The sequence below is a fragment of the Rhyacophila brunnea genome, unplaced genomic scaffold (genome assembly GCF_057557595.1).
Source record: "Rhyacophila brunnea isolate RB1 unplaced genomic scaffold, BYU_Rbru_1.0 scaffold_6, whole genome shotgun sequence".
In the NCBI taxonomy this organism is placed as follows: Eukaryota; Metazoa; Arthropoda; class Insecta; order Trichoptera; family Rhyacophilidae; genus Rhyacophila; species Rhyacophila brunnea.
In genome coordinates this window covers 14826205-14850600 of record NW_028233276.1, presented here as the reverse complement: position 1 = coordinate 14850600, position 24396 = coordinate 14826205, and the positions used below count along the sequence as shown (strand labels likewise).

The following is a 24396-nucleotide window of genomic DNA, read 5'->3' as shown; positions in this document are numbered from 1 at the left end:
TGATCGCATCGCGAAACAGTTTCTGCAAAATGTTTTGCCGAATTATTCTTGAAATTAAGCCTGGTACAGACTGACATACACATTCCGCAAACAAATCATACTTACTTACTTACAACTAACTGGTTGTAATCTTTGCCTCTCCAGCCTGTCTCTACACAAATGCATGACTTACACAAACATTTTTTGGTTGAGGCCCGCGTCTGCGAATATTCATATCAAATTCGGACAGTCGACATCAGGAAACTCAGAAATAATAGGAACTGAAAATACATAACGGTGTGGAGTAACAGGCAACCGATCTTGAGTGTGGAAGAATATAGGATAAACTTAAACACGTGTTAAGAATACGCTTGTCTTTCGTTATGAGTGTTATGACAACTGCTCTCGGTTTATGCACTAACGGTCATTCAATATTGGTGAATTCTACACACTATTGCACGTCTATGTGTGTTTCATTTTCGTAGGACACTCATATTCAAAATGTAGTGTATTGGGGTATATCCTATCGGAATTCTATTTATTAATCTGTTCTGTAGTCCACACCGTAAATGTTTTCGCGCTGTAATGAAAACGGCATTCTACAAGACCACACGTCGTTACACCTACTTATTTGTCAGTATATTATTTGCATAGTATAATTTCAATTTGTGGCGAAATACAAAAAAAAATATACTAACAGTTTTTATACATTACACTGTAATCACTTTCGTTCCAATAATTAATAATACATATTATGTAGGTATTCTGATTAGAATCTGGTACAACATTTAAAATGGCATATTTTTTACGTATTCACAAAGTATTAATTTATTCTCTGTTAAATGAGTGAGACACGTACGTCTAAATTGAATTAATTACTAAAAACATCACTTTTTTTTTTAAATAAACTTACTTATATAAAAAAAAACACTATTAGATTTTGGACACATTAGACTAGATTCTACTGGGTCTATCGGTAGCGGAGTGTGGAGGTAAATTGTTAAGATCAGATATAAAAATAGTGCACACTAAACTTTGTCAGTCAAACGTATTGGTTTTCATTGAACTACGATAACAATGTGTAGTTTTTAAAATTTAATTAAACCTTGCCTATTGCAAGCCATAGTAGATAACAATAAAAAAATATTCGTTTATCTGTTAAATAGGTACGATCTAAAATTAAGTCATTAAACCATACATAATTTTAGATATTTTATAGATATTTTATATATTTATCGATTTAGGCAGGGTTTAATGAATTTTAAAAACTAGCCAGCAAGCATCAACTATAAATTATTGTATTCTTAGTTTAATGAAATAAAATAAGTATGATTGACAAAGTTTAGTGTGCACTATTATGTCGGATGCCCACAGCTGAGTGAGTTCCCTGTGTCGGATCTTAACAGCCTTCCTCGACCCGTGGCCACGGGAATGGCACATCTGGACGCCGCACTGTCGTAGACACGTAAACATAACGTATACGATGAATTTTAATCAGTTTCTATCTACTACTTAGTAGTTTTAATTCATTTACTCTTAACATAATGTTTTTAATTTAATGGAATTACCATGCCTAATGCTTTATATAAAAATAAAAAAACTGCTTTTTCGTTGGAACTTAAACATATCCACGATTTAATCATTATTTACGTGTGCATATTTAAATTCTCACGAACATTAAATCATAATATAATAATTTAAATACAAATAATAATATTAAATATTTATTTTAAAGTACGTGTAAGTACCTAACGTCTATTTATTTTCGAATGCGTGGCGTCCAGTTGTCCCGTCGCCAAATCGTCCTAGACCCGTTGCCACTGAGGTCTACGTAGATACTAAGGCCTAGGTTTTAGCATTAGGTATCTCTTCAATTTTCATTTAGGACGGAACATACAAACAACCATCAGTTCAGATTTTCCTATTTAATTGGTCGATTAGTACACGTGCCATTGTTTTATCATTTTTTGAATCAACATTTTGACTACTTCGCACTCTATTTTCTATGTCAAAATTGCACCCAACCCTGACTAATAAATCGTGAGACAGTGCTTCCAAACCTTTTTTCGCGCCACAGCCTACTTCGCTACTTATAAATCATTCGTGTCACACTGAATAGTATTATATAGTATTTATCACTTTTTTAAAAGACTAGAATTTTTAATATTTTTAGTATTATGTAGGTACCATAGTTCGCTTCATTTTCCTGCAATTTGCAGCGCCATGTGACTTATCGTGTATTGTTGAAAACTGTACGTATGCAGTTCACTGTATCACAGCTCAAGATTGTTGTATATAGGAAACAGACTGCCGTATAGCATTGAAATCAAATTCATGTTACATAAAACATTTAAAAAAATACACAAAAACCACCAGAATACCCACAATTAGGTAGGTAAGAAAATTAGAAATACGATTTTTTAAAACCATCTCCGACCCTAAGAAGATCATAATAATGTCCATAATGATCTTATTTTTGTTTTTTTACGAGAAATGAATGTTAGCCACTTGCCCAACCTATTAGGTCCATACTCTGGGTTCAAACACGCATTGAAAAACAACATGTGAATTTGCCAGACCCGGGGTATGAACCCAGGACCCACAATTTATATACCTCTCGGCCATCGTGGGCATTAAATACCATCTTATCTTATATATTTATGTATATCTATAGAATTCTAAATCATTCAAAAGTAGATTAGCAAGAAGGTGCCCGTGAAGTGCTTCACGAACATCGCGTCATTTTTGATCTCAATGCCGGTCATTTGTTTCGGGGGTGACAGCTCGCGGCACGGTGGACTACATTCGCACAATTTAAATCTAACCGTGACTTGTACCCCTAATTGCGTTAAATGTATCGAACCGCATGACGTTTAGCAGATAGTTGAATTTTACTTTATGCAATAATATCTTGCGACACATTTACACACTGTTTCAGAAACTCTGTGTAGGTAGGCAATATATATTTTAGAAGTTCGTGCTTCCTTAATACGAAATTTCTTTCATCTTTCACTTTTATTGTGGGTTAAAGTTTAACCTTTTGCAAAATTACAATGTCAAGATTTACGAGGTTCAACACTCCTTCGTGTTTAGTTTGTTTTTTGCATGTATTCTGCCCAAATAAAATTAGTATAATGTCAAAGTTTAATATAGCTTATACCTACTGTTATTTGGTTAAAAATTGCAAATCACACCATTGCTTCCACAACTCGTGGCTTTTTGATAAATATGTATATACCCATTTTAAGCATTTTCAAGATTTTCATGATGTCTTTCAGAGGGAATGGGACAACTGGACGCCAGAACAATTGGGCGCCGCACTGTCCAATGAAATAAATAGTCGTTCGTTACGATTTTATACAGAAAGTAGACGAGGAATTTAAATCAGTTTCTATCTACTATCTAGTAGTTTTAATTAATTTTTCTTTTAACATAATGTTTTTTTTTTATTGTGGATTGATAATTATCATGCCTGAGGCTTTATAAAAATAAAATAACTCTCTCCTCGTTAGAACTTAAACATGTTGTTATGCACAATTAAATCATTATTTTTTATGTGTGTATATTTAAATTCACGCCAAGTAGGTATTATATAATAATTTAAAAGTACCTACCTATAATTCACAAACGTCTATTTATTTTCGAATTTCATTCGATTACGTGGCGTCCAGTTGTCCCGGCGCCGAATCGTCGTAGATCCCTTTCAGATCATTCATTGCTAGAACGGGAGAGGGGAACCTTTTCATATTGGAATCGGTGAATGTTCGAAAAATGTGGAATGAAACATTTTGTGTAGGTATCCAGTGATAATGTAGTTGAAATTAATTCCAAAACCTCGCGGCTAAGATAACAATATTAATTATCTATATGTATTCTAAAAGATTCGCATTCAACACAAATCAGGGAACTCAGAAATAATGGGAACTGAAATACCTAACGGGTGTGGAGAAACAGGCAACCGATCTCAAGTGTGGAAGAATCAAATCAAATTTATTTATTTTACATATTATAATGAGCATAACAAATTATAAATTCAAAGCGTTCACGACATGACATAAAATAAGTGTTAATAATTTAAAAAAATAAAAATACAGAGAAGTGTGAGCTAATAATACAATAAGTAATAAATAAAATAAGAAAAGAAATAAAATAAAATATGGGATAAACTTAAACACGTGTAAAGAATACGGTTGCATTTCGTTCCAACAACTGCTCTCGTTTTATGCACTGACGCTCATGCAATGTTGGTGTATTTGATCACACTATTGCTCCTCTATAATTTATGGTTAATTTTCACAGGACACTGGCACATTCAAAACCCTGCGTCAAAATGTAATGTATTGGAGAATAGCCTATCGGAATTCTATTTATTTATCTGTTCTGTGACACAAATCCAAGATAACATTTAAATAACTATCCTAAAAAGGAATGAAAAATATTTTCTACTGTTTAATGCGCGTATTTTTTGAGTTATTACGTACAATCCGAGTCGTTTCGGTTTTAGGTAATTGCGTGCTATGGAACGTCTAAATCGATGTTTCTTAAATTTGAAAAAAAATATAATGATATAATTAATTCCAATTTCGGAAACCTGATGTTGTAGTGGACAGCTTTATGTAATTTTTTATCGTCATTTTGATAATAAAACTTGCGTCATGCATTATTCGCAAACTATCTAAATGAACCGACTTTGTATTTTTGAAATACTTACTTAACTTTTTTTTATTTTTTTCTCATTACTTGGATAGGTATATCTTTATCGATTAATAAACTTTTCTACCTATTTTTAGATAACAATTTTGTCTAGATATTTGATCTTAAATTAGCTGGCCTACCTTGATACGCTACACTCAAGAAACCTCAGTTGCATAAATTTTAAAATATACCTACATTAAAAAAAACTAACTAGTATATGCCTACTAACTTGCTTCATATATTTTTTAAATAGTGACATAATTGCTTTTAGTTTAGGTTTAATATATACATATATATATATATATTATAAAATATACCTTCAACTAATATATTTCTAACAAGGGCCGATGGTAGAGAGGAGCACGGTGAACTAACTATGAATAAGACTCTGCAATTTTTTTAATCGAAACATAACTGGCCTTTGTGGCGACCAAGTCGGACGGCCCGATGGGTCTGAACTTGAGTCTGAATACGGTACAATATATTTACTACTTTTTAAAAATTGATTTTTGATATAAGTGATATTATGTTAGAATAGCTCTGCAGGTATCAAACGATTTATTATGTCCAAACGCCATTGAACATTTGGAAATAATAAATAATTATATGTGTGCTTTGAAAACTTGCATAAGAGGATTATTATAATTATTATATAACTTTAAATCCACTCAACTGTGGCACCAGTGAACTTGTCAGCTGAATGCAGAACTATTCTAACTCACATTTGAAATATTCTTGTATGGCTTGTATTCGTTCGTCAGGACCACAATATGTGGAGATACCCATTACCCGTGATAATTTATGGACATAGAGACTAGATTGGAATAATTAAATAGTGACAACTGAGATATTTTTTACTGCTTATCAAAAATATGTCAGGTGATTACAATGTTGTGGAATGACGTCGTTGGTTATATCTTTTTTATGCAATCGATAAACAAGTTGGCAAGCAAGGCATTTAAATACTCTGTCTCTAGTACAATGTAGGAAAATAGCGATAGTCCGAAACTTTGTTCGCCTGAAATATGGAAATAAAAGTAAACATATACCTAATAAAGAGATAGACTCATGTTAGGCTCACCAGGCACCAATAGCGAAGGCTGTGCGGCTGGTCAATGCACTCCCTAGAGATGTAGACATTCTTAACGATGCATTAAGTACTTATTCTGTTTTTTTAAATTCTATTTTATTGTTTAATTTGTATATTTTTTAAATTATTGTTGTTTTTTTATTTCATCTCTTTTCTATAAAATAATTTTTGCTTTGTTTTTTTTCTCTACCATGTTTTTCTCTAGTTAATTTAGTTGTTAAGTTTAGTTGTGAACGTCTTGAATTAATAATTTGTTATGTGCTCATTGTGACTTTTTAAAAAAATAAATGGATTTAAATTTTTCAAAATAAATGAGATAGACAACGGTTGGATCTACCTCACCTCACCTCATCACTTCACAGCTGCTATCTGGCCACTTTACCTACCTAGTCGTGATTAAATTTTGTTATTATCTCCGACTAAGTCAGCACGATTGACAGTGATTTGAAGTAGGCGCGCGTCCCTCTACTCACATTCCACCGATGCTATCTCTCCAAATATTGGTGCATCATCGTATCAAGATGAATGGAAATTTATTACATTAGATTGGGAACAGTTAATATAATGATACCCATAATCATCATTGTGATCACTCAGTAAAAGAAAGATAGTGGTGCGTACTGGGCATAAGGCGTAAGGACAAAAAACGAAATGATTGATCAAGGGAACAGACCAAATAATGTATGTATGTGCTTATAAAACCTCAAATGTTAATAGGCTGACTTTCAGCGCTCGAAATAGAAATTTCGAGCATTTCACGAACTGAATTGCGCCCCGGTCCACTTCGAGTGCTGGCGCTGATAAATTAATAGCTCGAATATCTTGAAGAAGACCTAATCGCTAGGGAAATCTAGTCATCCAATTGTACTGAAGAGGTAGACAACGTCCGAAAATTATGAACAAATGGTTCAGTTCTGCGGAAGTACGCGGCACCCCAACGAGCATAGCTGAAAGGCATGGGATGAACTTGGAGAGTCTTTCATCCAGCAATGGGTAAATCCAGGCTGCAGCGCTCGAAATCGAAAAGTTTACGAACCGGAGCGCTCAACAGTTTTGTGGAGATATTTACATAGCTATCAAATTTTATGTGAATTTCATAAAAATAAGTGTGTTAGATTTTCTATTATATGGCCTATCTAACTCAGACGGGCAAATTATTTTTTCCACGAGATGAAGCGATAATTTTACCGATCTCACGAACAGGAACGGCGCTCCGGTGCGCTCCGGTTCATTTCGAGCACTGCCAGGCTGATAATGATAGTGGTGATTTTAAGATTATTTCATAGATTTCCATTGAACTTTAAACATTCCCACGTTGATATGTCCAAGTTATGTATAGATGCAACGGTAGGTTACTGAGTTTGAGAGGTTCGTAGCGAAATACTATTTTGCGGTTAGTAGTGGGTAATGATTGTAATGAATAATCAGGTTACACACCCGTACCGAAGGGTGGAGGTAGGCTGTTAAGATCCACCATAAATAGTGCACACTAAACTTTGCTATTATTGAACTAAGACTACAATAATTTACAGACGGTGTTGTTTAATTTAAAAAAAAAATCAATTAAACCCTGCCTAAACCAAACCATAATAGTTTTGGTATACTTTTTCATTCAAACTTATTTGTTTTCGTTGGATTAAGAAATCATTACACATATTATTGTTGGTTAATTTATTTTGAATTCATTGCCCTGCCTAGATCAAACTATTAAAAAAATATTATTCTATCCATAAAATATCCAAAGTTATGTATGATTTAATTGCATAATTTTAGATATTTTATAGATTGACGATTATTTTTATGACTATTATTTATTATAGCTTGGTTTAATTGATTTAAACTAACCAACACCGTCTGTAAATTGTCGTCTTATTTCAGTGAAAACAAATACGTATGACTGACAAAGTTTAGTGTGCACAATTTATGGCTGATCTTAACAACCTACCTCCACGCTTCACCACTGGTATAGGTAAATCGTTTTACAGTGGCAACAAAGGTACGGCAAATGCGGCTTGTAGTTGTAGTGGTATTGTTTGCTAGCAGCTAGCATTGAATAGGTACATTATACACACAAATAATGAGATGGGACTGCAACAACGTTGATTTCTGGAATGTGAAGACATGTGTTAAAGAATATGCTATTTTCAATAGTTATGTCTCTATCATATTTAATTTGATGCATGATTAAAGTTTTTCACAACAAAAGTAACCCGCATTCAATAATGGTAATGTTTGAAGACATTAGGAGGCTTTGTATTTGTCATTAAATCGTAAGGAAAATCTCGCTTGAAATTGTTAGATTATGGCTACCAATCTGGCTTCTTCACATTTGTATTTATTAATCTGTTTTATGGTACCTACTGAATAACAATAACGAAACTGAAGCGAAATTATAGTATGTAGGTAGTAGTATAAAATAAAATATGCTTACTTATCTATTATGTATATTATGAAATATTTTTACAATGCGACATTATCGACAAAACAATATCGCATGTAAAGTAGAAATAAAATGAAATTTCTGCCGTGCCATTCGCCATTTTACTAGATGACAATAATTTAATAATGTACACATGGCCTTCGAAATATGATTCGCAAGATAAAATTTTAAAATAATTTACTATCAAAACGTGGCTGACAGCCTGTGACAGCCTAACGGAGCTTCAACATTTGGGGCCCCAGTAAAAACATCATTATTCGTGAAATGACAGAATTAACTATTTTCCGAATTGTTTTATTTTATGTAAATAAGACAGATCGATACAAAACAGAAAAGATTTTCTATATGTATGTGCCTAATAATGTAAATTTTCCATTGAACAAAAAAAATACAGGAAACGCCCGCAAAAACGTCGTGGGTAGAGTTGGGTATTTCCCGAGAAAATCTCAATCTCGAGATTCGGGATATCCCGAAATGATTAAATTTTGAATTCTCGAGATTCGGGATTTCCAGAAAAGAATTCTCGAGAATTCCCGAGATATTGGGAAATTTAAAAAAAACCTGTAAAAATCCTAAAATCAGTGTAAAAACAGACAAATTCCAAAAAAATATGACTTTTTTTATTTATTTAAGAAGACAAACAAAATAGAAGTAGGAAGATAAAAATAATTCAAAACATTACTTATTAAAATAGAATTTCAAAAAACACAGACTGTCAATCGCTGCGTCTGACAATCGCATACGCTTTTGAGACACAAAATTCCCTGATGTTGCAAAAATTGCTCTCATTTTGAGTCGACGTTGGCTTAATTGTGTTAAATGCCCCGATCAGTCTTTGAACGTTTTGTGTTTTATGTCCACTTTTTTTCTAATAGAATATCGTTTTTTCAATTAATATTTGATAATAAAGAAATCCCGAATCCCGAGAAAAGATTCTCGAGAGCCGGGATTTCCGAAATGTTAAAAATTTCAATTCTCGAGATTCGGGATGGGAAATCTCGAAAATTTCTTGAGAATTCCTGTCGGGAAATTCCCGAAACCCATCTCTGGTCGTGGGTCTCGGGCTCGAATCCCGTACGTACCTATTCACGTTGTTTTTAGTGTGTTTCTATCCATATGATGATCCTGCTTATATCCATTTCTCGTGAAACAAAATATTTCGTAAGGCGGTCAATATCCACGTCGGACTGTGGAGCCAATTAAGTACACATTACTCATTAGACGATTTTATTCTTCTTAAATCTTACTAATATTTTGTTTTTTATACCTGTTTAATAAAGACATAATATATTTAATTTTAATACACAATATTAGTATTTTCATTTTTATAAGGGCATTTCACCGCTCTGTGGTCTGTTCCAATGTAGATAGTTTCGTCAGTGCTGACGGCAGATAATATAATGATTTTGGCGCGCATTTTGATTTGAAACAAAAAAAAAAACAGATTTCCCCTCTCAATGTTTCCTCGAGTCGACAATCGACAAGTTTGCACTCTGTTGAGTTCTTCATTTTTAACAATTATGGTGAAATAACTATTCCACAATACAATATTTACAATGCGATTACTCACTAGCTTGAAAGACTCCTCACTGAGTACGTACCGTATTTTATAGTATTTAGCTTTTAAGGCTATTCCTCAGTTGAGGCATGGTCTAAAAAGATCGTGGCTAGGCGATGCGCGGATTGTGCAAATGACGCGTGTCGAACGAAATATAATTTGTCATATAAATCCAACATGCGTCAATTTAATGTTCTATTAGTAACAATAATAATATATTCATTGACTTGTTTTCTTTTTCAAGTAAATGGGTAACGTTTTTTAGTCATCTTTACACGATTTAAGAATTAATACCCCCGTCGCCATCACAAAACAAATTGACGTGTTCACTGCTCGACTTTCGCTCTCCGATTGCCAGCGAGTGCAGAAGGAGGGCGACGGTCAGTGCGTCAATTTTGCAAACGATGTGACCACTGAAGTAATATGCAATTACTGCTTCTAGCCAGACTCTACTATAGAGTAGTATATAAATATATCATCTGCATCACTGCATCACAGGGTTCAAACGGCTATTTTATTTGACGGAGCAGAACTATGCGAGAACCGCTACAAAATATATCTTAGTCGAGAAAAACGCTAAACGTCATAACATCTAGATGCGATATTCGCAAGTTAGAAAGTCAGTGTTGCCAAGTCAAAATTTGAAATTTCAGTAGAATATAGGAAAAAAATCAGTAGATTCGACAAAATATCAGTGGCCGCAGGTTCCCAATTTTTCATGGTTGGCTCGTTTGGCCGCAAGTTACCAGATTTTCAAAGATGGCTCGCTTTTTCCCCGGATGGTGGGAATTTTGTGGAACGCGGAAATATCAGTAGATTCAGTATATTGCCAAAAATATGAAAAAATATCAGTAGATCTACTGAAATATCAGTAAACATGGCAACACTGATGACAGGTCGTGAAAAATGTTTTGGCAAAAAACGCTATGTTGGCAACTCTGAATTTGTTATCGCACGGGAAATTTTGATCTATATTTTGTTAATACTTTGATCAGGGGAGCCTTCTCATATCTCAGATTATATTGACTTATTTAACTGCGATTTTAAGTCTACAAAAAATTGTGAAAGATAATGTATGATTATGTTGACAAATATAATATTACAAAGACTATCCAGTGCGCAGATAATTTATGTTCTGGGATTTATTCTTTTAATTAGGTAGGTAATTATTTGTGTTTTTTTGTATGGGCACGTGCTGCATCACAAATCGTGATATCTAACCATTTTCCGGAGTGTATTACAAAATGAATAAGTAGTTTTCTACCTAAACTGCCATGCACTGACGTCCAGTGACGTCCCTAGGCAAAGTGCTGCCATTAGACAGAGTCAGAATACCATCCCCTTTCATTTTACAACGTTTTTATTAGGTTGTATTCTTATTTGTCCGTTGGTTATTTGTCCGGTAGAAATCTTGCAATCGATTTTTAACTAACTTCCCGACTAGCTAGACATTTGAAACTTTTGGAATATATTGGAACACGATGCCAATGCATTTTTAAAATACTTTTAGCCATCTTTAAGTAGAATTAAATTCATTTTCAGTTAATTCTGTTTTTTATGAAAAGTTATTTCGGAGGAAATCCGTAATCCAATCCACTATTATTGGTTGCTAGGTCCTAGGTCCTAACAACTAAATTATTAATATATACGCGCGTTACTATGGAAATCAATATGAGTGTAAAAATGACATTTCAGTATTATTTCTATCAAATACAATTTTTTTGATCGTTTAAGCTAGTCAGGTCAAGTTTATGTGATTCAACTGAAAATTAAAAAACGTTGTAAGTATATAAAAAGTTCTTTTTATATTGTAATCATCTAGTATCAAATTATATTATTCAAAATTGTTATGTGCATACCCACCTATCTTAAACTGACAAATGCAAAAAATGACGTAGGTAAATAATTATCATCTACCGAGCATTAGAGCATTTCTACGAAACCTACTCACAAACTGCGATGATTTTAGATACGTGGACGTCAAAGGCACTGACAGGTTTGGGGGCCCCATGTGATTTATTTTAACTAAGATTTCGGTAGTTTCTAACGAAGCGACCACATCGTCCGCTTAATGGAAATCCGCCACTGCTTTCAAAAATTGTTATCGTAGGTTTTATTCATTAATTTGTCACCCCTAAGCAATGTATATATAGTTTGCTTACCCTCACGTCAACGTCCCGTAGCGGTATGGAGATCATGCGATCCATAGGGGCGGCGAACGAAGGAACGAATACAAATATTACAACCTTTAAGGCTTCGGCCACATAGGCAGGTGCCTTGCTTGGTGGCCACGTGCTAGGTGACATATCCTAGTGAACGCACACTATTCTATCGCAATGGCTACACTGCACGCTTGGCGCCTCGCTACGTGATTATGAGTCACCACGTGAGTCTCCCGGCGAACAAACGTGTTGGTTATTTTTATTGTGTCAGCTAGTGCTTTTGTTGCATAGTAACGCACGTATATATTAATAATTTAGTAGCTAGGACTCCCTTAGCAACCAATAATAGTGTTTTACTTTTCACGATTTTTTTTCCGAAATAACTTTCCATACAAAACAGAATTAACTGAAAATGAATTCAATTCATTTATTAAGTATTAAAAGAATACATTGTCGTCGTGTTCTGATATAATTCTAAAAGTTTTAAAGGTCTAGCTAGTCGGGAAGTTAGTTAAACAAGATTTGTATTGGACAAACAAGAAAAAAAATGTACTGGACAAACAATAATACGAGCTAATAAAACGTAGTAAAAATGGCATTCTGAGTCTGCTTATGCGTTGCACTTGGCCTAGGGACGTCACTGCTACCACGCATCTTCAATTTTTGTAATTGAAGCATCTATTTTCAAAAACTGATAAATCCACAATAAACGTTTTTCTGTGACTAATTGGTTGGTTTTCACAGTTAGTAGGTACATAGTTTCTTTTTACGTTCTGCAGAGGGAGTGTCTGGTGAGAGCTACGCTGTCAAACTTAACGGTTAAGTATTTTCGTGGGTGGAGGAAGAAAGTGGAGATTAAAATTAATCATTTTTTAAATGAATGCGGAGAAATACAAACCGCTGAGCGTATTGCTGACACATGCGTCCTCATGCCCAGTAGTTATGCACATCAGAAAAGATATAAGTACCTATATTACGGTAAATCGAGCAAAAAATACACATTTAGTAAAGTTGATGGTTGAGTCATAATCTGTTATTTGATCGATAATTATGATGTAGGTAGGTACTGTGCTATGTAGGTAGATATCTCATGATCATGACATTATTTTGCATCACATAAAAATAGTAAACAAAATAATACACATTTAGGTACCTACTTAGATACTTTAAAAAATGAAGGTTAACTACATACCTGTACACCGACGTAATATTTTACGCACTTTTTGCTAATTATTTTGTTGCCAAATAACTGAAAATCTTGCAAAAATAAAATTGTTAATGGCCACATTACACATCTTATCTTAAACGGTGAAAATAAAGTACGGTTTTCAAAATAAAGGTCAAAAGTGGGTTTCTGAAAATAAAATAAATCTAAAAAGGACATCGCACTCAAATAAAGGACGGAAGGTTACCTCCAGGGAAACTGGTTTACCCTACTGGGTGTGGTAGGTATAACAAAATTCGGATTTGATTTTGGAGACTTAAAAGGATAAAAACAGGAAGCCAGGCGGAAATCGCGTTAATTTTCATAGCCGATTTTGGCAAAATTCATGAATTATTCAAGAATGAAAACCTAACCTAACCTAACAAATAATCCAGAATATCGGTTATTTTCAAAATTTGTTTGCCCGGTTTGCCGCTGTTATGAAAGATGAAAGTAAAGCCATGTAAAAAAACATCAAACAGGCGTATTAGCAATCAGGTGTTATCTTTACAAACTTGTCAAGAGATAGTTGGATACCACCGTTTTATTCTTTTCTTTATAGAGCTTGCATTATCAACATAAATCTAAATTTTAAGTAATGGAAGAAATTGCGAATTGTACGAAAGTAGAATGGACGAAAGTCGAGTCTGTTCATATAACCTGCACTCTGTGGAGGTCCATATTATGATCGTCTTGTGATTGAACAGGGTGACGTAACGTAGAGTGATTATTGTTTTATATTTTTATTCTAAATTGTTTTGAGTGTATCTATCGTGTATCGATCGACTTTAGCGAAGGAAAAAGGACGTAATCCACACAAATCAAATTTTGGAAGAGGAACAAAAACGTTTTTGTTATGGTTTCCGATCAAAGTTAAAATACAAAATAGACATAACCGTGAAGTGCATGATTATTCATAATTAGGTTTTTTATTTCTAATCTGATATTAATTATTGAATTAATTAAAGAACAACTAACAAAAATAATGGTTAAGTCGTTTTTCCCACAAGACTTCGTTCTTTTTTTTTTAAATTCCTGCTAAATTTAGATAATCAATCGGCATTTTCAGCTTTTGGACACAACGTGTATTTAGTCGTGTAAAACGTTATTATCAAATAAAACGTATTTTGAAAAAACTGAGTGTTACGTCCTTTTCCCTTTCTACAGTCGAAATAAAAATAATATTTTTGACCAAGATGGGATTTGAGAGGTTTCTAAGATATGCTGACGTTACCTATGTTGAGTTGATTAAACAGTCATTATTAAAAAAATATCTCAAATGGTAAAAGACACACAATAATTATTGTTTTGTGAGTATGTACATACGCCTGTATTGTGCGTAGTAAACTAATTACAATACATAAAAATGCAGGTAGGTACCTAAACTACGTCGGTGCCAGACGATTTAATATTGATCTAGTAAATATTTACGCGTTGTGGTGTTACTTACTAATAAAGCGGTGCCAAGACTAGATACCAACATGATCTATTTTAAATTTATTAGCTTCCTCACTGTTTTCATTGTCGCATCGACAGTTTTTTGCATCGCACAATATATGAAATTATTATTATGTAAGATTTGGCGCACATTTTAATTACATATTATGTTAATATGTTTTGCATAGGTAAAAACACTTCTAGACGTAAACAATGCGCATATCGGTCGTATTCGCAAGGACGATGGTCAGTGACGTCCCGTGTGGGTAGGCCATGGCCCCCACATCCTGAAACGGCCCCCCACGCTAGAATCTTTAGCGCCCCCCCTACCTATCGCTAATGATAAAGGGAGTGTGACGCTCTACAGTAGCGTTTTCCAAATGGTGTATGCGATAAAATTAATGTTTAGGTACTAGGTATATTTACTTTTTTTGTATACTTATTTTGAACTCCATTTGAATTATGTAGTTGTCGAGTATCGATACACACTTAAAATTTTTATCGAATATCCCCATAATTTTAAATAATAATATTATTTAAGGAAATAAGCGCCGCAGGCGACTTTTTTAATATTAATGCAAATTTGTGATGTGTGTTTATCTTACTTATCTGGTTGACTCACCTCGCCGGGCCCCTCCTGAGCATGGGCTCCCAGATTTAGAGCGTTGTCAGCCCTCCTTTTGTGTGGACCATGGGGTAGACACGTCGTGCGTTGCATAGGGGAGGCGCGCGTCATAAAAGGCGACGAATAAAGACACGAATACAAATATTACAATTTTCGAGAGAAGTATTGGTTTTCCATGAAGGGTTTCCCTTCATTAGAAATTATTGACATCTTAGTTTAAAAATAATCGACACACAAAAATGCTGACAACAAAACTATTGTTGTTTTGTAATAAGTACCAATAATTGTCATACATAGTATTTAAATTAAAATTAAAATTTTCACAATGGTTCCTCCAAACCTGTCAGTACCACAGGCCTCCACGTACCGAAAACCACCAATGTTTGAGAGTAAGTTTCGTGGAAATGCTCTAATTGTCAGTAGATGATGTGCAAGTCAATTTAAAGATTTTTTGTGTATTTGCCCGTTTAAGATGGTCAAAATAAATTATAAAATCGGCAAGTAGGTTTGTACCCAAGAATTTTTCAGATAATATCGCACATTCAATATCTTCACAAGGGTGCCTCCAAACCTGTCAATACCAAAAACATCCACGTGCCTAAATGCAGCACTGTTTGAGAGTAGGTTTCATGGAGATGCTGTAATTCTTAGCACACGGTGTTTATGTAAATTTAAGATTTTTGGTGTAAATGTCTGTTTAAAATGGTCGAAAATAAATAATAAAATGGGTAAGTGGGTAACTAACAAATTTGCAGACGATTTGAAACTAAACATAAAAGGGGACGGTATCAGCGCTCGTAATGGAAAATTTTACGAACCGGAGCGCTCGATAATTTTACGAAAATATCAACTATATTATACTATGCTACATTAATTGTAAATGTGATTTATAAAAAATAAGTGTTATTTTGTTATTATATGAAATATCTAGCTCTGACGGTCAAATTAATATTTCCACGCGACGGAGCGATAATTTTGTGGATTTTATGAACCGGAACGGCGCTCCGGTGCGTTCCGGTCCATTTCGAGCCCTGGACGGTATTCTAAGTCTGCTTAAAGGCGGCACTTTGCCTAAGGACGTCACTGACAATGATTATATGCGATGTAATTTAAAATGAAGCAAATATCAGATGACTATGAAAAGTGTGTCATTTCTGCCATTATAAAAATTAAGATAGGTAATATTATTAAAATCAACATCTGCTGCGTTTGTAGCTAGTCAGGGATTATATGGATGGATACCCAGAGAACCCAAAACTAATGGGAAGCAAGTTTTATATCTTGAGCATGGCCTCCACAAGAGGGGGGGGGGGGGGGGCTGACAAGGCTCTAGCCTGGGGGCCCGGGCTCAGGAGGGGCCCGGCAAGGCTATTCGACCAGATAAGTAAGATAAACACACAACACAAATTTGCATTAATAGTAAAAAAAGTCGGCTGCGGCGCTATTTTCCTTCAATAATGTTATTACTTAAAATTATATGGTTGTACGATAAAAATTTTAATTGTGTATCGACACTCGACAACTCCTAAATTCAAATAGATGTATTAAAATATACAACACAAAACACTAAATATACACATTGATATTTTACCGCGTACACCATTTGGAAAACGCTATTGTAGAACATCACACTGCCTTTATCCTTAGAGATACGTAGGGGCCCCCGCCAAAGATCCCAGTATGGGGGCCCGGTTCAGGATGTGGGGGCCATGATCTTGAGTGTGTAGAAATATGGGGAGTAAGGACAGATTTTAAAAGGGATTTTTAAAAATGACCAAAATGTCTAATAAATCTGGATATTTATTTTGTAGTAAATTCGACAATAGTTTACTTAAAACTGTCAACTTGTTTATGACCATAATATTATGTTTAATTTCAATATTATTTTGACAAAGTGTTTATTTGTTATTTTTTTTTAAAATTAGTTTACAAAATATCTCAAAATATTTTTTTTCACTAGGAACATGCAACGCCAAATTGACACAGATTGTCCAGAATCACATGGTCAACACCGGCGTCAAATTATCGTCGATTGTTTCCAATATGTTATTTTCAAAAATTACGTATTATCTAATAATTCTAATATACGACATTAAATCGGTCAGACGTCATCGTGTCGACGTAGATGTCGACGATAAAGTAGTATACTGAGTCCAGGAGTCCGGGTTCAGAACATTGGTCCATGGCGACTGACTTTTATATTTCTATGTTATTCTCTCTCTTCTATTCCATCTATTCTTTTACTATTTTTTAAATCTCGGGTTCCGGAATTAGGCGAAAAACAGTGAAACTTTGCCCATTTTTTAAGCTGTCTGGTGATAAAAATAGTGGAAATTACTGAATTTTCTCGTGAGGTTTTCTGACAGCCAATCGTTTTTTTTCACTTCAGAACTAGGTATTTATGGCAAGAAATCAAGCATTGATTTCCACATAGAGGCCAAAGGTAGTTTTTGAAAGTAAACTAAGAACTGTCCTCTAATGTAACGGTCGAATGGTCGCCGTACCGTACGCATATTTGAAGTTTTTATACATAGTTCATTTCGATTTCGTAATACAATGGTTACCATAATATTATCGCACTTATCTATTTTTGACGAGAACAGAGCCGTTATCTCAAAATTATTATTGTTTTAACATTTTTAACTAATGTTCTAATTTTAAATTCTAATGTTATAAAACAATCTTCTCTCAGATAAATATTATGTAAGTAAGTAAGCATCATGTAAGTAATGTTTTAATTTGAATCCAATGTAATTCGACTCTCATACCGAATGTCGTATGGGTACGTTATTTTATCGGTTACATGTAAGTTGTACGTATGCAGTTCATCGTGGGACACTTTCGTGCGCCGCAGTACGTGAAACATGAGTTCGTATAACATTTTATCAAATGACGAGTTCTTATCTATATAGAATACATCTGTACGTATCTTACAAAATGCGGCGATAGTTTGTAAATAGTACTGTTCCAATTAGATTAACCCTAACCTAACCTAACCTAACCTAGTAAAGACATCTCGTAAAATTCGCCACATGTTGTAGCATACGTACAAATATACTCCACGGTGAAATGTTCAAGAACTCGTCATTTGATTAAATGTTACACGAACTCATGTTTCACGTACTGCGGTGAACTGTATACGTACAAATTTCCGGATACGGATTTTATCGCATTGTTACTGATTTTTAGTTAACTGCATTACGTATGTATCTATATTATTTTAAATGAAATTAACACTTTTTGAAAGTGTATCATGCAGTGTCAGGTGTTTTTGATTTTCCGGAGTATGTACCTACACATTTCTAGTGAATTCTAATACAATAACTACCTGTTTTCTTATTATTATTAGCAGTGGTGTACTTAAAAATTGGCCTCTATGCAAAAATCATGCAAGGTCAATCAGTATTTTAAAAAAAATTGTCGAAAATCAAAATTGAGAGCTTTATTTCCTTCAAAATAAAATTAATGCAATAGGTTGGTTTTAGCTTTTCCTCCATTTGTTTAGATTTCCTTGTTGTTTATTTTTTAATATATTTTTAACGGTATAATACTATTCATTATCAACTATTGGAGTTATTGGACTGACATCCCTTGTCCGGCTGGGCCCCAATGTTTATACAAAAATTATAAAGCACTTACATGGAAGTAATCTGAATGAGCTAAGTTGACTCTATTATAAGATATATAAGATAAAATAACGCCCACCCAATGTCATCATCAGCTATTCTAACATATCAATTAACCCCAAAATCAATAAAAAAGGTGATAAATATGATATTATGTCGTATTCGACAGTTAATTATCCCGGGAAGGTAACTGTCAGGCGTAATATTTACGTAACATGGCCGCCCATGACCGCGAGTTGTCAAATGTCGTTGAGTAACACAGTTAATACGTCTTACTTGATTCCAAATGCATCCGATTGGAATCTCTAATATAATTGGATAAAATAGTCCAATTGTAGATTCTAATTGGATCCACTTGGAATCAAGTACGACGCAGTGCAGTGTGTTAAAAATTATTGTAGATACCGTATTGTTTATGGAATTGCTCCGAGTGATATTAGTGTTATTTTGGTGCAATAAAAATAAGATACACGTGTTACGGTATTAACTATTTGGAAAAGCCGAAAATCCGAGAAATATCCAAGTGTCATTCGGTACGAAAGTAAAAGAATCAATATTGTTAGTATATACTAGTAATAGGGCGAATTCATGATGAAGCAGCTTTGGTTCATCACTAGCACTTAGCAGCTATCACTGTGTTACCATAAAAAACAACACGAATTATTTATGAAATTACCATACGTTTGGGTTAAAGAAATCAACTGGAGTTGTCTCTGATTTTCGTATAGAGTCGATATAACAATAAGGCCCTCCTCCCACGGCGCAACTGAAATCTGACAGAACTGGTTTGTGAAGGATCTCATAAACTGGCCAATGTGATGCTTCGCACACGGCGCTACTGAAACTCAGTTGAAATAATAATCACATAACCTCAAACTGTCAAACTGGACTATCAGCTGTGTTGTACAAAACACGCGCGCTTATTAGGTTATTTTAATTTAAGTTAATATTTAACAAACAATGTCTTCGAGCGGGTCAAACGACGAGGAGACTTTGGTTTTGTATCAATACAACAGATACAGGAGTCAAAATAAAAGAAAATATTGGATTCATCCTTATATAGAAAGGAACATAAACTGCAGACTATTTGTTGCTGCAAAGGAACTGCAAGAAACCGATTCCAAATTTCTGGCTTTCTATAGAATGTCCAAGAAAAGCTACCTCGAGCTTGTTAGGATCATCACTCCTGCTATTCAAAAAGAAAATACAAACATGCTCGCTTCGCTCATCTCGTACTTTTGAGTTTTGACGTCTCTGATTGTTTCGGTTTTTACGATATGACGCTAGCGGCTTTACGAAGTGCTACCAATTTTGGTAAGAAAATATGATTTTTCACCGAAATCTAATGATGTTGGTACCACTGTTTTACGGTGACTGGAAACTTCAGAGACCGCGCGACTAGCATGTCGCATCTCTTCGCGACCGTTTTGAAGCTGAGAGATTCCGGTCTCGCCGTCAGCGAGCCGCCATTGAAATACATTAGCTAGATACTGGCTGGAATTTTAGTTTCAGTTCCGACGGACATAAGTTGCGCCGTGGGAGGATGGCCTAACATTGACATTGGTTTCGCTTCAACAATGCAGAGCCAGCAATCGTTGTGGTGAGAGGAAATATAATATACGAAGTGGCAAGCACTAAACAGGAATATTATGCTTTTTGTTTTGCTGTTGTTGACGGTTTTTTTTTCTGCGACCTTGCATTTTCCGTGTAACTGCAGCGAATCACGCGTCATTTTATAATGGCGTCTCATCAGAACGAGCGATCGATTCAAGGCGGATGTAATAATTATGATTCACAATCAACCTCTATTATTTTAGTTTATTAAACAGAAGTTTTCTTTAAAAATAAACCTTAATAGTCATTCCGTATTCCCCCAAGGGCAAGGGCGAAGCCATATAGTTAGGAACATGGCCCCCACAAGGGGGGGGCTGACAGGGCTCTAGCCTGGGGACCCGGGCTTAGGGGCGGCCCGGCGTGGCTAGTTAGGTGAGATATACATACCACAAATTTGCTGTAATAGTAAAAAAAAGTCCTACTGTACTAAAATTACCTACTGGACGCACTCACACATGATGTTTTCGAATGTGTGTTTGGACCCAGAGTATGGACCCAATAGGCTGAGCAAAAATGGCTTAACATCCACTTCTCGTGAAAACAAAAATCTGCGCACCATTTTTTGAGTTGCTCCGCTCCGGGACCTAATACTTGCCCCCAGCTCCGCTCCAGGGTCTGCTCCGCTCCGGGTAAAACGGGTATTAGGTATATGAATACAAATGTTAAAAAAAATAAAAAATAAGTTTTAAAATCGTCATTTTTATTAATTCTATTAAACAAAATTCCGACAGCAAATGTTCTTTCATTATTTGTATCTTCCGTCAGTGTTGCCGTATTTCAAATAATTCCAGTATTGTAAATATGCATTGTATATTTTCATTGGATTTTAGGACGAAAATTTAATAATAAAAAAAAACATCCGAAGCACTACAAATTTTCAGTGGTGCTCCGGCTCCGCTCCTGCTCCGGGTAAAACCCCATTGGTCCACTGCTCCGTGCTCCTGCTCCGATCTCCGCTCCAACGCTGTGGTTAATACAACCTCTACTCTGTGGAGGCCCATATAGTATGATCTTCTTACGATCTGACATGGTAAAAATCAAACTGGAATATTATTACATAATATGTATTTATTTAGATATGTGGAAGTATATGGTATTTATTTTAAGAGGTTGGAAGGTATATTGAATAATAAAATTATTAAGCTCGTTTTTAACTATTCGTATTGTTTTGTTCTGTCAGATGGTAACAGTGAAAAAAGTAATGATTTTGTTCCGTCAAGTTTCGTGTCAACTTTCATATTTTTAACATGTCGGAAAACAAACTTATTCGAAAGTTGACATGTTTGCGTGTTCGCAAAAGTGCGCATGCTCCTGACGCTATCGATTAGTTTGGCAGAATCTGACGTCCGTTCGCGAAATTTCCTCTAAATTATTTTGCATCAGTTTATCTGGAAGTATGTACCTATCTATGACGTAGTTTGACGTTATATTATATTATTTTGTCGCACACTTGAAAACATATCTTAGTAATTTAATGTTTTGCGATATACTTAATGTGCATTAATTATTCCAAATTAAAATTATAAGAACTTTAGTGATAGCATAATATACCTATTCATATCAACAATACCCAGTATTTGTGTCGGTAGTTCATATTATAATAATAATAGAAAACATTAATTTGATTGTGGTTGAAAGTGTCAAATTAGTGAAAATATCAACATGTTTACGGATGTATGTTTCGATGCATAAATAAATATACAGATGTATTTGAACGTGAGTTAACAGTGTTTTTTATTAGTAGCTAGATACCTATGTATAGATGCAGATATGCAGGTTACATCGTAATGTTATTAATTATAAAACAAACGATTTTTTATATAATTTTAAAAGAACTGGCCGAAACTGGGTCTGTATGTTATTATTATCGGCGACATTAAGTTGATGTCGGCTTAGGGTTGTTAGGGTTGTCGGATATGGGGCGTGGAAGCAAAATATTATTCTACTAACATATTTTATTATTATCTACAAAATCTACTTTCCTGTCTCATTTTGACAGGTAAGCTTTCTCCCTCTAATAGTCTAATATCATAAATAATTATGTATATATTGGTACTACGCAGTACCCAAAGAAAATAAGCTCACATTAAAAAAATAATAATGACGCAGCGAGACAGTGGTCCTCTACCGCTTCGTTAAGAATAAAAATCCTATAATAATAATAATAATAAAATGTCCTCTGTTCATTGTGATTTAATAATAATAATGATGCATAGTGCAAGGATTATTGTAATGCGTATCTCGTAATACTTCTATTCTAAAATATACAAAGAATGCGGTAAATATTTATTATATAGTACTATTTCGAACTTATAACTCAATAGAAAAATTCAATAATGTAATAGGTAGGTAGGTACCTATCGATCTGTCAAATTCGTATTTACAGTGTGATTTTAAATTTCCCGGCAGTTCCGTTTAGGCATATACCATAGACTGGTATATTATAAATTATAGTCTCTGGTCGATATGTATTTTGAGTTTTTATAAAAATATGGTACTTGTTATTTATAAGAATACTAATAAATACAATTCATGTATTATTATATTATGACGTATATTCAATTCGTAGGTATGATTAATTTATTGAACTACCTTTACTTACGTTTTCTAAGGAAGAAAAAAATGATTCTATCTGTAAACGCAAGGAAAAAAGTCGTATTGTTGATCTATTAAACTTAAAACGTACTTAATTGGTTACAGTCACTGCACAGATTAATAAATAGAAATGTAAAAGCCATCACCACGGACCAACATTAGTAAGGTAGTTACGGCCTGACGGCCATAAAACACTGATAAAAAAGCCAAATATTGAAAGCACGTTACATTAACGCGACAAACCAAATTTCACATTATTATGATACAGACGTAACTATAAAAGTAACACGCCGTGATAAGTTTTTCCCATATGTTTTACACTTGAAATATCTAGCCTATTATACCACATCCCTGGTTCAGTCGTAGACTTACTTTGTGTTATGGAATATATTTTTCAGGTATGAGTATTTTTGTAAGGAATTTTAATATACTGCACTATGGCAATCCTATGCAGTTTAAAGCTGTCACTTGACAAATCCAAAACAGTCCAAAGTGCAAAACGTAAAAATACATTATTATTTTCCTACTATAATTTATTATTATTCACTTGCGCCACGAACTTCGTGACTGTATCCAGGTTAGATAGATTGCAATAATATTATGTTGTTTAGTATCCTAAAATTATTTAAGCCTATTTATTTATAAACATTGTGATTAATTATTATTCATGAGATCTGTCAGTATTTTTTGTATCATCTCAATGAATTATTTCGTTTACTTTGTTATTTGTTTGTTGTTATTCTCAGGGGTTATTGGACCGTTGTTGTCAGAAACAACAGAGAGCTATATTTAGATGTTGCAAGTATTGAATGCTTCACGCTAACTCGAGTAATAATGCAGTTGGCATTTATTAGTTGACATTTTGATTGAATACCAACTAAAATGTACCTTCCCAATATTATTTACCATATTTTATAACAGTAAGTCCGTGAATGTTTCTACTAATAATATATGTTTCTACTAATAATAATGATTAATAAAAATATTTTCTATAATATTCATCGTAAGCTTGGATCAAAGCACTGCTGGATGAAGGCATCTCTTCGATGTCCCACGCATTTGGTTGTGATTGTAATACAGTAGAATCTCGGTTATCCGAACCTCGATTATTAGGATTTAGGCATAAAGTCCACTAAAGCGGACTTGCGGGGCGCTCGTGCATATTCTATGTGAATCATCAAAATACAACGTAATCAAATACGCCAGCGCACACTGGATTTGACGACGCATTGTGCCCGCCTGCCCCATGATTCATCGTTTTTTGGCTTCTCAGCGATACGAATTAACGAAAATACAACGTAGTCCATTCATTGAACATGGCAAGCAAAAGCACGGGCGAGAAGCCATTATTTAATAACTGTGAACTGTTTG

General features: G+C 34.3%; 1 protein-coding gene across 3 annotated transcripts in view; it reads left to right on the top strand.

The window, feature by feature from the left end:
• The window catches only part of LOC147065258 (choline/ethanolamine kinase), a 55820-nt gene that overhangs the window by 5528 nt on the left and 25896 nt on the right, over positions 1 to 24396 (top strand). The window contains exon 1 of one of the 3 annotated variants that reach the window (XM_085956373.1): positions 22021 to 22146. The exons of 1 other annotated variant lie outside the window; for it this stretch is intronic. In XM_085956373.1, coding sequence (XP_085812499.1) covers positions 22135 to 22146 — 12 coding nt within the window. In that variant the 5' untranslated portion in view covers positions 22021 to 22134. Of the gene's footprint in view, positions 1 to 22020; positions 22147 to 24396 lie in introns of those variants that run through there. One more of the 3 variants, XM_085956371.1, reaches the window with a different exon arrangement.